General features: G+C 48.2%; 1 protein-coding gene across 1 annotated transcript; it reads left to right on the forward strand.

Annotated features, from left to right (window-relative positions):
• The first annotated feature begins 2,069 nt into the window (after nt 1-2,069).
• Nucleotides 2,070-14,735, forward strand: CYSTM1 (cysteine rich transmembrane module containing 1). The gene is made up of 2 exons (XM_044443019.1): nt 2,070-4,823; nt 14,202-14,735. Exons 1-2 carry the CDS (start codon nt 4,577-4,579, stop codon nt 14,306-14,308), a joined length of 354 nt encoding a protein of 117 aa, XP_044298954.1. The 5' UTR covers nt 2,070-4,576; the 3' UTR covers nt 14,309-14,735.
• The last annotated feature ends 460 nt before the right edge of the window (nt 14,736-15,195 follow it).

Below are 15,195 nucleotides of genomic sequence, written 5' to 3' on the forward strand. Positions count from 1 at the left end.
TCTCCCAGCGGAGGCCAAACAATCTGATCAGGTGAACACAATCAGCAAGCAAGCTCGTCCAGGTTCCCAAGAAAGCTCTGGACAACTCAGGCACTGCGTGCTGTCTTTGAGGCGGGACAAAATGCCAACTGGAGAAGAGGTGGCATGGACAGGAGTACGTGAGGTGCGGGGGCCCGTGTCCCCGGCCCCCGCCGGCCCCAGGGCTATGGGCCACGTACGGACGCCCGCCTCCGGGGTGGCCAAGGGGCCTGCCAGCTTTGCTGGTGCTCCGGCAGGCCCATCCAGGCACAGAGGGCTTTCCTGAGGTGTGGCAAGCGCATCTTTCTAGGATTGTGGGGCTGGCACGTAACAGCTCCACAAACCCTCTGCTCCATCGGCTGCACGGACTTTTTGAAAAATTAATAGCAATCCGGGGAGAGCACTCTCCTCCACCATGCGCGGGGGGGGGGTTGATTCTCCCCTCCCCAGGCATCAGTCAAACAAGAATCTCTTCCTGTAAAGCAGGCAGCGCCAGAAGAGTGTTCAGGGGCAAATGAGAACTTCTCTCGTAATGCTAATTACTGGTGTGGGAGGCACGGGTCAAAATCTGTTCAGGAGGTGCGAATCACGGCCCTTAACTTGACCCCCCCACCCCCAGCCGGCTGCAGCGGATTCCCCACATTCTCTCAATTCTGTCTCATTTGGATCCCCCGTTTACACACCTCCTCCTCCTTCCCGTTATTTGCATGTTTCTCTCCTCTGCCACCTTCCCCTTCCTCTCCTGCAGCTCAACCTGACTTGGAAGTAAGTCCCACTGGGATATTTTCCTACTAATCCGAGATTCCTCGTGTTGTGTTCCCAGACGCTGGGGGAAAGGCACGGCCCATGTCCATGGGGAGACATCCTCACCTGTCCTGCCCACCCCCTCCCGGGGCTCTTCCGTCACCTGGCTGCCTCTGCAACGCAAACCCCCCCCCCCGCCCTTCCTAGCGGTGCTGGTGGGTGCTTGACAGAAGTCAGCCATCAACTTTGGGAACGGGAGAGGAGAGTGGAGATGGAAGGCCTGCTGTCTGCAAGAGGGGCATTGCTGGCTCCTAGTGAGACACGGCGAGGCAAAGGCAGCCTGTTCTGTTTACAGGCAGCCTTCTGATTCTGGGGCGGGCTCAGTGAGCGAAAGGCAGCAGACGAGCCGCACGGATGGAGCCCTGAGCATGGCGGGGCTGGCAAGATCTGGCCCAGCCAAGAACTGTGCTCACTGGCCCACCTTTGGCTCACCGGGATGCGGGAGTCACGTGGCAAGCAGGGCAGGAGCAGCAGAGCGGGTGGGAGTGAGGGACTCGGCCTTTGAAGAGAGATCAGTGGCCCCCCGGAACAGCGAGCTTGGCCCTTGCAGGAGTGGGCCAAGGGTTTGGCCAACAGCCCCCATCAGCCTGAACCAGCACGCTGCTTTAGGCTGGCGTGAGAGAAGACGCAGCAAGTGGCAGTGGAATGCGGCGAGGAAGGCAGGCCGGCCGCGCCTGGTGCCAAGATCCGTGGCTGCACTCCCGCCAAGGCCTGAAGGGCTGCAGAGGTGATTGAAGGAAGGTCCAGCTGCAGGGAGAGAAGGGCGCTTGCTCCTGAAACGTGCTGACTGAGCTTTCCCACGTCCTGCGTTTCCTCCAAGGACTTCAGGCAGCCTTCATTTTGCCTTCACAGCAGGCCTGCGAAGTTGTCCAGGCCGAAAGCTGAGCACTGTCACCGGGGGGCGGGGGGATTTAAACCTGGGCCTTCACAGCCCTGGTCCATCCCCAGAACTGCAGGGTTCTTATAAATCCCGTAAATAGGTGGGTAACTGGATGGCTCCTTCCAGGGACTCGCCTGCCCTGTGTTTACGGAAATGGGGCATCGTATTCCAAGCTGTTCTGTCGATATCGCAAGCCAAAGAAGCACCTTCTGAAAGAAAAAATGGCCGGCCAGATGTGGGAAGGGAGGGGCGGGGCCACGGAGCACATCTGTCCAGTGGGCTTCGTGGAGCCACCGTGACTGGAGGAGAACCTGAGAGGGGGAGGACCCAGTGGAGTTCTCCCAAACGGCGGCTTCTCGTCAAGTCTGCACAGTCCTTTGCCTTTTCCTGCCCAAGCCAAGGATGCCGCGTCGGGAGAAGATGTGGCACACTTGGTATCTCCCCACATGGGCTGAAGGAAGGGCGTCTGGGAAGCAGGCTCTCCCCAGGTTCCATGCACAGCTCCCCTTGCCCTTGTCTGTTCTTGCAAAATATTTGTGAGGAGTGTTCTTGCCTAAAAGGAAATTCCGTTTTTCTTCTTATCTGATTACAGTACAAGCAGGAAGCTACCACATCTGTTCTGCTTGAAATCATGACCCTCTCTATTTTATTTTTATGCCAGCCACAACTCCGTTGGCTGTTCCGTCTTGTGGAAATGATGTTGCTGATGTATTGCTGCTTTAAGGCCTGGTTGTGGGATAGATGGAAGTTCTTTCTCATGGGAAGTACTTACCGAAATTGCTGTGTGCTAGGCAATGTTCATTAGAGGAACCAAGCATTGTGCCTCGGGGGTGACCCAAGCCCTTCCTCTTGAGATGAAGGTATAAAGCGTGTGTAAACAACGCCCGCCTGATGGAAGCCATTCATCCATTTCTCTCTGCTTTTTGCTGGGGACGGTGAGGGCAGCAGAGAGAGGGCGTGTTGCTGGGAGAGGGAAGACCTGGGGAAGAGGGATGAGGGGCCCCAACGACGCCTGACCAGTCCTCTCCAGTTTGCTCTGGCAGGAGGCGGCCCACGTCCTGGCAAGTCCGCTGCACCTCACCCTTTAACTGGCAGCCGGAGGCGGATGGAATCTGTGTGGTTAAGCGGCATCAGGGCGACGCATGTAGCCACAGTCAATGCATTAATCTTGGGGCTGATATTGGCTGGACAGACCAATATTTACCTGTGCAAGGGGCTGCGCGGCTGGTGCAGCGCTAATTTCCCGCGGTTCAGCAATGCAGGACTGGGCTTGTGATCTATAATCCGTTTCGGACGCCATCCCCACAGACTGGCAAGCTGCTGGTTAACAAAGCAAGTAGCAGGCAGGAGTGAGGAGGACCTGAAAATGGGGTTTGAAGGGATTTTAGGTGAAATGGGTGGGGAAGGTGGAGCTGCTGCTGCGAAGCAGAGTTTATAATGCTGACCTCGCATCAAATACTTTTCCTCATGGGAGTTCTTCACCTAAAGAACTCATCCGACCTAATCCAAACGCCCTGAGGTGGTAAAGAGAGAGCCGGTGTTAGATCAGGATTCTGTAAGCCACTTGCAGGAAAAAAAGAATATAAAATATAAATAAATGTATGTTTTGAGCACAGAAATATAGATTTTACTATTATCCCATTTCAAACTAAGTTTATCGGAAGTTAAGATAGCTTTAATGTATCGCACACGATGGAAACAAATTCATTTCTTTCTCTTGAATTAGATTAAACCACAGGCTCAAAATTCCGTATTTATTTATTTATTTATTTTGGTGCTGCAGTAAGGACTGGCTACAAAAGACTGGCTACTTTCTCTTCCACTTCTTGTATAGATTTTTGCTATGTGAAAGCCATATTAGATCTTTTGATGAAATCGCAGGTACAGAAATTGCTGATTATCAGTCTAAAACTGGTGTGTATGCAGATGATAGTTTACTTGCATCATCTAATCTCCAAATCTCAAATCCATTTCCTTTTAAATATATTATGGCTCTGTTTCAAGATGTATTATACTCAGTCATCAGAAGACAGAATAGTATCACTTAAGAAATAGACTCACTTGATATTAGTTTCTTGGTCCATTTTCATATCAGTTAAACACAGAGGGTGGCATTTCATACAATAGGAATGACTTATTTAAAATTAGTCTTCAGCAATCCATAGAAAATGCTGGGGGAATCCAAAGCAGTGGTCTACTTATGGGATTACAAGGTCACGGTAACATAAAAATGACTATTATGCATATTTCTTCTTTTCTGTTTGACAATATCCTACCATCTGCTCCCTAGATATATTGAAAAAATGGTGAAAAGTTGTGTGCTCGAAAACCAGATTAAAACAGAGTGGCTAAAGGTGGCCGTCCCAGGCACGTTTAGGCCAAAAAAGGTCCGAGAGGGGATGGGGTTCTCCGGAGCAGACTTGGGGGTGTGCAGAGGAGCGGAAGGCAAGGGGCATCTTGCGCGACGGGAGGGATATGGGATTATATGATTCTGGATATCCCTCACTGGCTCAACGGCTCTGGGCATTGAATTCTGGCTTTGATCACTATTCACATCCTGCGCTATGAACGTTTAATTGTCTAACCCAGTTTCTGCGCATTGCAAAACTGTGTTCTTCTGACCCTGGGAGCGGAAAGGATCCATGACTTGCCACTGTAGGACACCGATGCATTGCAGCACATGTTGGTTACGTGATTGACATGTAGAGCTCTCCAAGCGGAGGGAATAGACCTCAGAACAGCAACTGCTCTTCTGTGTAAGCAAATATAAAGTCATGCATTTTGGGGCAAAAGAAGATGAGCTTGTGGTGACCGGCCAGGAAAAGTTGAAGTAAAATCCATCTCTGTATCCTTAGGAAACACTTGGCGTCCTACATGAACTACGAAAACCCTCCGCCATACTCTGGCCCAGGTCCAACTGCCCCATACCCACCGTACACCCAGCAGCCGGGGGCGCCACCCGGGCCTGGCTACCCACCAGGGCCTGCTGGGCCGTATCCAGCAGGTGCACCAGGCTACCAAGGTTATCCGGCATACGGGTGGCAGAATGCTCCTCCACAAGGCTGGCAGAATGTCCCTCCACCTCCCGGACCGGTCTATGCAGACGGACCCAAAAATACAGGTAATGTCCATTGTATGCGTGTCCCTGGGCTGGCTTCATGATTTTGTTACAGATCTGAGCAATGTGTACTTATTCCGAGCCCAAAGAAGGGAGCTTGGCAGCAGGATGAGACCCGGAAGGGCCCTCAGCACGTTCTCATGCTTGCTCTCATCTCCTCATGGCCTTTTGAGAGGAGGAGGGATTTCCAGGGATTCCCATCTCCAGCTTTTCATATTCATCCTGCTTTTCCTGCTGCTTTTCCTGACTGTCCCCCTTCTTTTTCTGAGGTGGTATGGGGCTGAAATTTGCCACTTTTTGCTCCTAGGAACTTGCTGGACTGTTGCAGACTAAGTTCCAGATTCTTTTCCATTAGCTGCTTTGGGCACCCATTTTAGTGGCTTCTACTTGTTATTCCGGCAGATATTCTCTTAAGATAGACCCGGTTCACACATAAACTACATCATAGTTTAATCAACCTACAGTTTGCCATGCACAAATAGGAGCTGAATGTTCACACTGCTCCTCCGTGCATCTGACTTCCAATTCCATTTTACAGCCTACAATTTACACCCATCTTAAGTTGTTTTCATTGTATCTGAACCCAGGCACTCTTAAACTGTGTAGAGGTTAAATAGTCCAGAGTTAATCAAGTGGGCAATTGGAGCTATTACAGGCTGACAAAACAGAAGTGAAAAGGAGGGGCAGATGGGAAGAAGTGAACTGGGGTATGTGTGAATGGGGTGATAGCATAGCATATATTAATCTTGTTTTTAAAATGCTAGGGGATTTATCATTGCAGCTTCTCCCAATTAAACCCTTTTTAAGTGCATTGTGACATTCTTTGGTACTAAGGTCCCTCCAACCCCAAATTGAAACATAGAAACAGAGCGAGTCAGAAAGGGCCTCCCGGGCATCTTCCAAGTTTAGCAAGTCATTGTCTGGCATTGTCAACTTTGCAGCTTCCATTCCTTCAAAATTAGGCTTCTGTTCTCTACAAATCGTAAGTTGGGAATTTCTGGATCACATGCTCCTGTAAAGGATGTAGGATGAACAAAGGGTATGTGGGAATACTTCTCCCTTCGCCCACTGCTCTAAGCAATCCTCAAAGGTGGCCAATTTCTCAGGAATGATTAACTATTTGTTATATAATAATAGGCTATTAGATGTCATAACTATCACAATAATAACTTAGAAACTTCTTGATTCCACATACGACTCTTTCAAGCTTTGATGCAGGCTCTGGTTATACATTAGAAATTAATAGAAAAAAAATTCTCCACTGGTTTGCAGGACTGATGGAATTAATACATTGGCAGGTGTATTTGCAATTGGCAGTAATAATGAATTGTATGGAGTCAGTCATTAAAACAATTAAAATTGGTTCAGGACTGGGACAAGTTTAAGATGATATGGGTAGGGAAATATACCCATCGCGAAAAAATTGCATTGCCTAAGGGTTGCGTGTGGATTCCTTATTTTTATCAATGGGAACCATTAATGTGGCAAAGGTCTATTGATGTGGTCCCATAAGAAAGCCAGTATTCCTTATGTACACTTTTTATTGTTTACTGATTATTTTTTTAAAACTTCAGATTAAAAAATCCAGTCTTAAGAAAATGCGAAAGTAATGGACTTTTATCCATCCTGGAAGATGTAGATTCATGAGGCATGTGGACAATTCCTGGAAACTGTTTTCTTCTAGCGGACAAAGAAGTGTGCATCTCTTCTTTAAAATGGAATCGTTTAGGGAGTCTATGCCAAAAGCTTAGACTCAGCTTCATCCAGGTTGTGGTTTAAAGTCAGGCAGGCATGGAGAAATGAGGGTTGGGCTTTGTGCTCCCCCACCTCCAGCAATCTGCTTTATTTACTTAAAGTAACTTTTATATAGAAAAGAGCCTTATCTTAAGAACCTTTTAACAAGATTATGCACTGAAGGTGTAAATCATGTGGCAAAGTCCAGAGGTGAAAATTAAAGATTTTCCTCTCCTATTTCTGTTTCATCCAACAAGAAACAGAACAAATGAAGCAGACAGATGGTGAGTTTTTTAACAAGTAATGGGAAACTTGCATTCGGTGAGGCTTACCTGGGTATGCCTCTATTCAGTGTGTTGTGTTGTGTTTTGGCAGAGAGGTTGCAAAGAACTTCCAGGTCCAGATGACAGTATGTGGCAACTGCTGTTGTCTTGCTAGCAGGAAGTTACCCAGGAGCGCCTGACCTCCCATTTGTGGTCACCTTTGAGAAGCTAAGACATGGCAGGGGTCCCTCACTGCTGTTGGCTCCCTCCACACTTACCCTAGACCTGGTGGATGTACCAGAAGACTTGGAGGGTGGACTTCGTGGGTGGAGGCCAGGCAGACCCATATTTGCCAGTGACTGTATGGATTGAACTGCACTCCCCCTCTTTATTTCTTATTTATTTGATTTATATTATTTTATGTATCTGGGTTTTTATATCCTGTTCATCGGCCCAGGGCTCTCAGAATGGCTCTAAATCCTGTCTTCCCACCCTCAGAAATGTCACACATGGTCAACCACTCACAGTGGTCAGCAGTAGTAAAGATTCAAACAGAAACGAAGCTGAAGTAATCATAAAAACAATTGAAAATGCAATGATAAAAGATCCCGGCCCAGTAGGACCCCTTCAGTGATGAAGCAGCTTACAGGCCAAGTTTCTGAACATTTTCCAGAGCTTGTTACAGTAGTCCAGGTGGGTTATCCATTTTCTGAAGTTAATCAGTAACTGGTGTCCATACAGGGAGAAACGTGGTGTGTGTACCCAAGATAAAGGTCTCTCCGAACTAAGACAAAGGCAAAATACTTCCATTTAAAGAAAAGCCGTGCATACGGTTTGCATTTGTGTTCTGTGGACTGGCACTTCTTGGTGGAATTGTCGACACCCTTCCATTGCGCAAAAGGGAGATAACACACTTCCAAGTGGGTGGCAAAGCAGCTGAGTTTTCTAGAACTCCATTTCATTGATTTCCAAAGCAGAAAGGCCGGAATGCTTCAGCTTTGTCAGTTCTTCTGTTCCAGGATACCTGGGGCTGCTTGAAGAGGTTTATATAGTCAGTCAGTTGGCTCTGACTCACAGCGCTGACCCCTGGAAACGGCTAAAGGACTATAGGGTGGGGTGAAAATTCCTCCTTACAAACAGGGGCAAGTGAGTTCTCTTACAGAGAATGGCGTACCCCACTTTTCACTGTGCTTGCCTCAGGCGCGGCCCAAAAAGAGAATTTCACTGGATTGTGCTAAACAAGCAACGTTGTGCCGTGGGATTCTGGCACACGCTGTCGAAACGTGGGAGGCAGATCCCGGCGTGTTTTGCAGAAAGTTGTGATCTTCCCACGCTTCTGCCTTTGTGTTTGCCCTGGTTCAGTAGCCAGTGATTCCCAGCTTAGTGTTTAATTAGTATTTATATTAATATATCATGATATTGTTTATGATAATTGTAACACCGCTTCCAGCTTCTCTGCTTCTTGGGGCAAAGAGCAAGGTTGGTTTTGCACCGCACACAGCAGTTTCGAGCGGGAAGGTTCAGTATGGGCTTCATCAAACCAGAGGCCTCTCCCCAACTACACGTGCGCTTTGGTGCAGGTTTGTTCTGGCAGGGCCTTTCCTTTTGTGTGGCGCAGATGTCTGTGGAGCAGTTGGGCGGGAGTCACCGCATGAGCAGTTTCTCCCATCTCGGCTGCGAACCCCTCCAGCTTCCTCGGAGCTTCGCCAGCAAACTCCTTATCCAGTCCCTGAGTTTTGGTGAGCGGCCTTCTAAAGGCAGAGTCACACTGCAAAGGCGCATTCTTTGTCATCCGAAATCCTTAACAGTGGATTTATCAGTGCAGTGAGGTATTTTTTTAATAACCCAACCCTTATTGGTGCTTCTTGCATAAGCGATACCTCTCCACAGTGCTGCTTAGTTAGATATGATAACGGACAAACTGCGAGGCCTTCCAGAAACAGATGGCCTTTAATTGGAGATCACGTGGCACTGAAAATGCATGGAAGCAGACTCCGTTCAGTGACTTGCAGAATGTGACTTCTGGAGGTTGTGTCGGGGCTCATTTAGGCATGGGTGAAGACACGTGCCGCCAGTAAGTGTCTGTCTGTTTTTGTCTGCTTAATTTGCTGCCAAACAATATTTTCCCCCTTTATAGTGTTGAATATCTTGTGTGCTTCACATGGTAACAATGCCAATTACATCCATTCTGATTCTAGGTTGTAACACAGCAAAATGTGGAGTAGTCATGATACTTCGGCAAGGCAGTCTGTACGAATGGAAGCGCAGAGTCCGCTGCACTGAAGATTAGCATTTATGCCCTCTGGTCTTCATACTTAAGCCAGATTTTGTTTTTAAAAATATCAAAACTTGGCCTTTGTCACTGAGCAAAAACTAGGCATACAAGCTACAAAGGTGGGGGAAATAGGATGAAGGTGGGCTTTCCGATCCCTGCAAAGAAACGCCTCCCGCTCAGAATGTAGTCCCCTTGTTTTGCACGTGACGCCCAGGTCGTGTTACAGTGGCTGTGCGCGCCGGCTCGCGTTTCGCCCGTCCCAGCTTCTGGCGCATGCTCACCTTTTATTTTGGGGTGCACCAAGAATAGACCTTCTGGCACGCTGGGGCACAAAGTCAGAAGCTTCAGGGGACAAGCTTTGTGGTGGTCACTGCTGCCAGCTTGGAAAGGCTGCTGCGGGGAACCTTATTTTTCTGCACTGTAACATTGTTCCACCCTCCTTGGTTACTAATCTTCCTGCTTTATTACTCTGGTGAGATTATGTGCCTGGGACAGGCATATGGCCTGGCAGATGGGGAGGAAGGGCTCTCTTGTACCAGCGCATCCTGGCAGGGGAAACCACAGCACTGCGAGGGAAACTGGGACCGTGAGTCCGGTTTTCCCCCAGCGGAGTGGAATTAGCCAGTCTTTCACTCGGGTAGAACCGACCTACTTGCACTAGGGCCTGTCGCTGAATGCCAGACTGATTCGCAATGCAATCCCTCTCCACTGTCAAGAGGCGGATGAAAGGGCTGGTCTGGCTTGCATTCCTAAGGTCTGTGCAGACGGTCTCCCTCTTTAGGATCTCTGTCCACATTGGTATGTGGGTCTCTGGCAGGGATGGCACGCACCCTCCTGCCCAGCAATCTTCTTGCTGGCCCCCAAGGAATAGTCTTGGGGATCATCTTGAGGACTTCCCAGAAGTCTGTGCCAGGCATAGCTCAGGATGGCGTGATCCACAAAAGCTCTTGGTGTTCACCAGTCAATGAAACCGTTGGGTGGCGTGCTCTGGAAATGGGGCCATGGCGCCGTCAGAATGCAGGGAGCACCCCTCTCTCCCTCTCACATTTGCCACCGTCCGGATAAACCTGTCGTGCGCTTGCTGTTTCCATGAAGCACTCATGGGGCGGATTGCACAAACTTCAGCTCCCAGTAGTGGCGTCACCAGACCGTTGGCCAGGGTTAAGTAACGTTCTTCCTGTTCAGCCCACACTGCTTGCTGCTGGTTAAAAGACGAAACTGAGGGAGCTCCTGTTGACCTGCTAAGGCCACAGGTCCTCGGGAAATGGGTCTCTGCGTGTGCCATTTTGCACGCTCCACTCAGCAGTGGAGGCCACGCCGCAGCTGCCGTGGCCCAGACGAAGCCCTCAGCAGGGGTGGGCAACAAGCTGCCCACTCCGAAGCACCCAAAATGCCATTCAGAAAGCGTGGCGCAATGGCCGCAGCTCTGGGCTGGGATGCAGGGGAGCCGGGTTCTAGTCCCCACCTGGCCATGAGACCGACTGGGGGGCTTTGGGCCACTCACCGACCCAACAGGGTTGCTGATGTGAGGCCAAAATGGGCAGGAGGAGGGCCAGGTAGGCTGCCCTGGATTCCTTGAGAGAGTGGGGAAAGGTGGGATATAAATGAAATGTAATAATAACTGTAATAACAAAAATAGAATAATAGACAGTAATAAAAATGACCCTAAAGAGAGTCATCAAACCCTGACAATTTAATCATTTAGATGCCTGGCTAAATCTGACTTAGCTGGCATGTTTCTTACATGTTTTCAGTGTTGCTGTCCTCTTTGGCCAATATTGGCAGTACTTATATTTTTATCTGTAATTTAAATTTGAGGCTTTTGTGTGTGTGTGTTATGCAGCACTTCACTGTTGTGTGATGTAAGCAACTTGGGAGTTTATACATACAATTAATAAGGCTTTGGGTTGTCCGTGGATCCATCGTTTCACTTGAAACTAGAAACCACAAAATGAGACATGGAACCGTTAAACATCACAGTACTTTGTGTGAGCAAGCAGAAGTGGACTGAAATGGGGCATTTGTGGTCAGAATAACCAGAAGTCGTTTCCTGTGGAAATGACGTGAGCCAAAGAAATTGCGTGCAATACGAAAGCAAGGTGTATTACAAGCCATATGGGGCCATAACGCAAAGTCCACCCCAAGACGTGTCAGTCAGACTTCTTGGAAAATCTACCAAAATGACCACCATTTAAGAATCTGCTCCAACGACAGATGCTGAAGAAGCTGAAATCAAGATGTTTTAGGCAAGCTTGCACGAGGAAATTGTTGACACGCCATAACAAGGCATTCTGATCAGGTGTGAGTGGAATGCAAACGTAGCAACAAGGACGAACGGGTGTCGTGGGAGTGTTGGTCCCAAATGTCAGAACCAGAGCAGGACAGCAGTTCTAGATTCTGTGGCACACATGAACTGCCTAGTGCCAATACCTTCTTCGGACAACTGATGAGAGGATCCTACGCATGGATACCTTCAGAGGGACAGTACAGAAATCAACACTGGTAGGGAAAGCTGAGGGAGAGGAGGAGGAGAGGAAGGCCCACTAGGAGCTGGATGGGCTACTTCAAGGAAGCCACAGCCTTGAGCTTCCACGAGCTGAGCACGGCTGCCACGGACGAGGCATTCTGGAGTGAACGAAACAAATGCCCAAAACTCCAATCATGGATTTCCTACCATTTCCTCTGATTTAGCCCTTACAGTTTGTGGTTTTGGCCTTTGCTTATTTTAGATCCTTTGAGAGCATAAATATTTTTAGGTCTTTCCCTGCAAGGCTGAGAAACTGCATTCATCTGGTACGATGTCATTTAAAATGGTAGATTGCGTAAGCAGTGAGCAGCCACTTTTGCAACCCGAGTGCTTGGGAAGATAATTCTCTTGTTCCTGGAGAGAGCAGGAATTGCCTGTTTCCTTTTCCCCCGTCAGTCACTACAAAACGTCGGCTAATGCATCTTGCAAAATGCATACAGCTGAAACAGAGCTGACTAGTCTATAATGAATAGATTTATGGCCAATGGTCTTTCCTTTGATCACAGGCAGAAAAGCAGCTTAATGAGTATTTTCCCCTTCAACCAGCCCACCTCTTAGATCAGGCAAATACCCATCTGAGCAGTTTTCTTCCTCATCTACAAGGGTGTCCGCATCCCTTCCCTTCTACTCTCATGCACACGCACCTTCTTACCAGGGTTGAAGCGTTGCACACCCACTGGGCATGCTTTTTTCTATCTGGAATGCTCCCCTATTTATTTTTAAGCCAAGTTGTTTCTAATTTTGGGACTGGTTGGAGGTCACACTGGGAGGCTATCTTTAACACACACACACACACACACACACACACACACACACACACACACACGGTCCTCTCTCAGAACTAAAAGAGATTGCAAATGTGCCCAAGACGAAGAAGCAGTGCCCAGAACACTGCACAAGAATTGTAACCTTGACATTTTTCCTTGCTTAAAGGCATGCGCTCACAAACACTGCTGCGGATTGTGTGTTCTAAAACTTTGGGAAGGAAAAATGCAGAATGCTGCTGTTCTACTAAACAAAAGGAGGCTTTCTGCGAGCGAGCCAGATTAGCCTCTTCCCAGACAACTTGTTGGCAGGATATAGTGTTCTTCAAGATTTAACATCCTATATGTTTCTCTCCAGATGTTTAGCTTTGCTGGCATGCAGCTCCTTATTGCCAAACAAGGGAGCACATGAGAACAAAGGATTCTTGGCATATTTTTATTTGTGTGTGTTTTAAGATCAGAGAAGGGGCATGTTAAACATCCGATGTCCCAGAATTTAAAGCGGCCTTCTCTATGGAATTACTGGGCGCCTATCCTGTTTCTTATGTAAAGGCAGACTTTAGAGGTGTGTCCAGGCTGTGCCGTGAAGTTAATTACTGAAATGTATTTCCCTGTATCTGTGTTCCTGCTCTCACAGACTTGTGATGGATGCCTTTGGCTGGCCCAGCAGGCCTTCTGCTGGGCCAGCCCAACCAACATTCTCAGGAGGGTGATACCTTCATTTAGGAGAAAAAGCAGAGATGTTTCTAGAAAGCACCAACTCAGCCATACAAAACTCACCTGCAAGGAGTGGGCCTTTTTTCAAGGACAGAACAAAACTCCGTTGCAGGTGCTCCAGTGGGATATGACTTCCGTATTGCATCTCACAAGCCAGGGAATTAAATAATCTGCTTCTCGTGCACCTAAAGAGGGCTGCGCGAAGTGCCTTGCAGCGAGTCCCGGCTGTCGGTGGCTGGGCCAGCTGAGGTGCAGTGGGGATGCTGAGAACGGGGCTGCTGCAGAAGTGAACTGTGCTTGAGTCTGGCAAAACAATGTGCTCTCTGTGTACAGACAAACAGAGAAGGTTGTTTGTTGGACTCTTCCTTCATTCAGGCTAGCAGGCCAGAGAGAGAGGTCCGGATCGATTTCCAGGCAAACCTGCTCAGTTAGTTTGAGCCTGCCCCAGCAGCCTCGGTCCAGGCACTGGCTGGATTCAGTAACATCGCACAAGCTCATCATGTAAAATCCGTCACCCTGTAAGTCAATACAGGCCAGTAAAAACCTAAATACAGGCAGAGACGGTAAGGCTTAAACTATTTTGTTACTCAGTGCATTTTGATTATGATTGAGCTGTTTTTAATAGTATCCACATACATTTCAATCATAGCAATGCCTTTTTTTATTTAGCTGAACTCCAGAAGACCAAAGTAGGTTTACTAAGCAGTTTGGTGACATAGGATAGTAAGAGTAAAAAGCATACTTTTTCAGCAGTTGTGTGGTTTTCTGCAATATGAAAAAAAAACAATAGTAGTGGGAAAATACAGGAGAGTTTACGAGACGACATCATCCAAACCTCCTGTGAATGAAGCAGGGTCATGGAAGCGCCTGGAATCAGCGCGCGCTTCTTGGTGCCTGCATCTCCCAGGTGTTCCTGGTGCCGAAATTGGGATGAATTCTCGTTGGCCAGAGCGGACCGGGACCGTCCTCCAGGCACAACAAACCTCCCGCAGGGCCGCCCAGAACAGCCCTGCAGATCGAGGTGAAGCGGAGTGCGGTGGGCCTCTCCGCGCATGGGCCTCCGTGCACGCGGCTCCTCTAACGTGTGCTTTCTCTTCCCAGTGTATGTTGTGGAAGAGCGGCAAAGGGACAACAGCGGGGAAAGTGCGTGTCTGACCGCTTGCTGGACTGCGTTGTGCTGCTGCTGCCTGTGGGACATGCTGACTTGAGACGCCCCGAGACGCGAAGCCTCTCTATACCTCTTAACTCGGAGTGCTATGCATTCTCCTCCTCCTCTTCCTCCTCCTCAACAGCTTTTTAGTACTGTGATTCTCTGCTTGGCACAGGGGACGGCGGCACCCTGCCGTCACAGTAGCGCCACGGTGTCGGTTATGCACTTTTTAGTTCTAGTGGAGGAAAACCTCCGCCCACACACACCTTGTAGCCTGTTTCTAAGACTTCGCGGTCGTTCTTTAAAGAATGTGCTACATCCTTTTTTTTGGCAAAAAGGCTTTTACTACAGATTGTGTATTTATAATTTATACCATTCTTGAAAATGGAATATTATGCAATAATTTAAGCCAATCACTCATTTTTTCTTACTTGCTTCCACTTCTGTTTTAATAAACTTTGTCCAATAAAGATATGGACCCATAAGATGAACCGTATCGGCCAGTTTTTGTTATCTCGTTGCATTTGGCGTACACGAAAAGGTAGCAATGCCAAGTATTTACTTAATTTCTCCTTAAAGATACCCTTCAAAGGGCATAGTTGCTTTGTCAACATGTCATGTTTCACCAAAGAGCAGCCCTGCATACAATGTAGAGCTTCTTTCCTGAAGTTTGCTGGTGAAATATATGAAAAAACTTTTGTATCTCCTTGATGCTCAGGGGTGACTCCTTTCCTTTCTGCTGATTTGTGTTGCCTTGTCCAAATATATTCTCTGTTTTACTGAGCCTAAAAAACATGTAGCAATCAACATACACAGTCACAGTCCTCAAAACCAACTTCAGATTATCTGGGTCAGGGAGTGCAAGCACTGCTCTAATAAAATACTATTGTTCGCAATTTTTGAAATGATCCAAGAGCGCTGGTGGCTGCTTCACCGCCACCTTCC

This window comes from Varanus komodoensis, unplaced genomic scaffold (genome assembly GCF_004798865.1).
Source record: "Varanus komodoensis strain SLA01 unplaced genomic scaffold, ASM479886v1 scaffold40, whole genome shotgun sequence".
NCBI classification, from domain to species: domain Eukaryota; kingdom Metazoa; phylum Chordata; class Lepidosauria; order Squamata; family Varanidae; genus Varanus; species Varanus komodoensis.

Bases quoted from the DNA above. Each gene is read 5' to 3' on its own strand.
- CYSTM1 (XM_044443019.1), top strand. From the start codon at position 4,577: ATGAACTACGAAAACCCTCCGCCATACTCTGGCCCAGGTCCAACTGCC. The intron at 4,824-14,201 runs GTAATGTCCATT...TTCTCTTCCCAG, and splicing joins AGACGGACCCAAAAATACAG to TGTATGTTGTGGAAGAGCGG.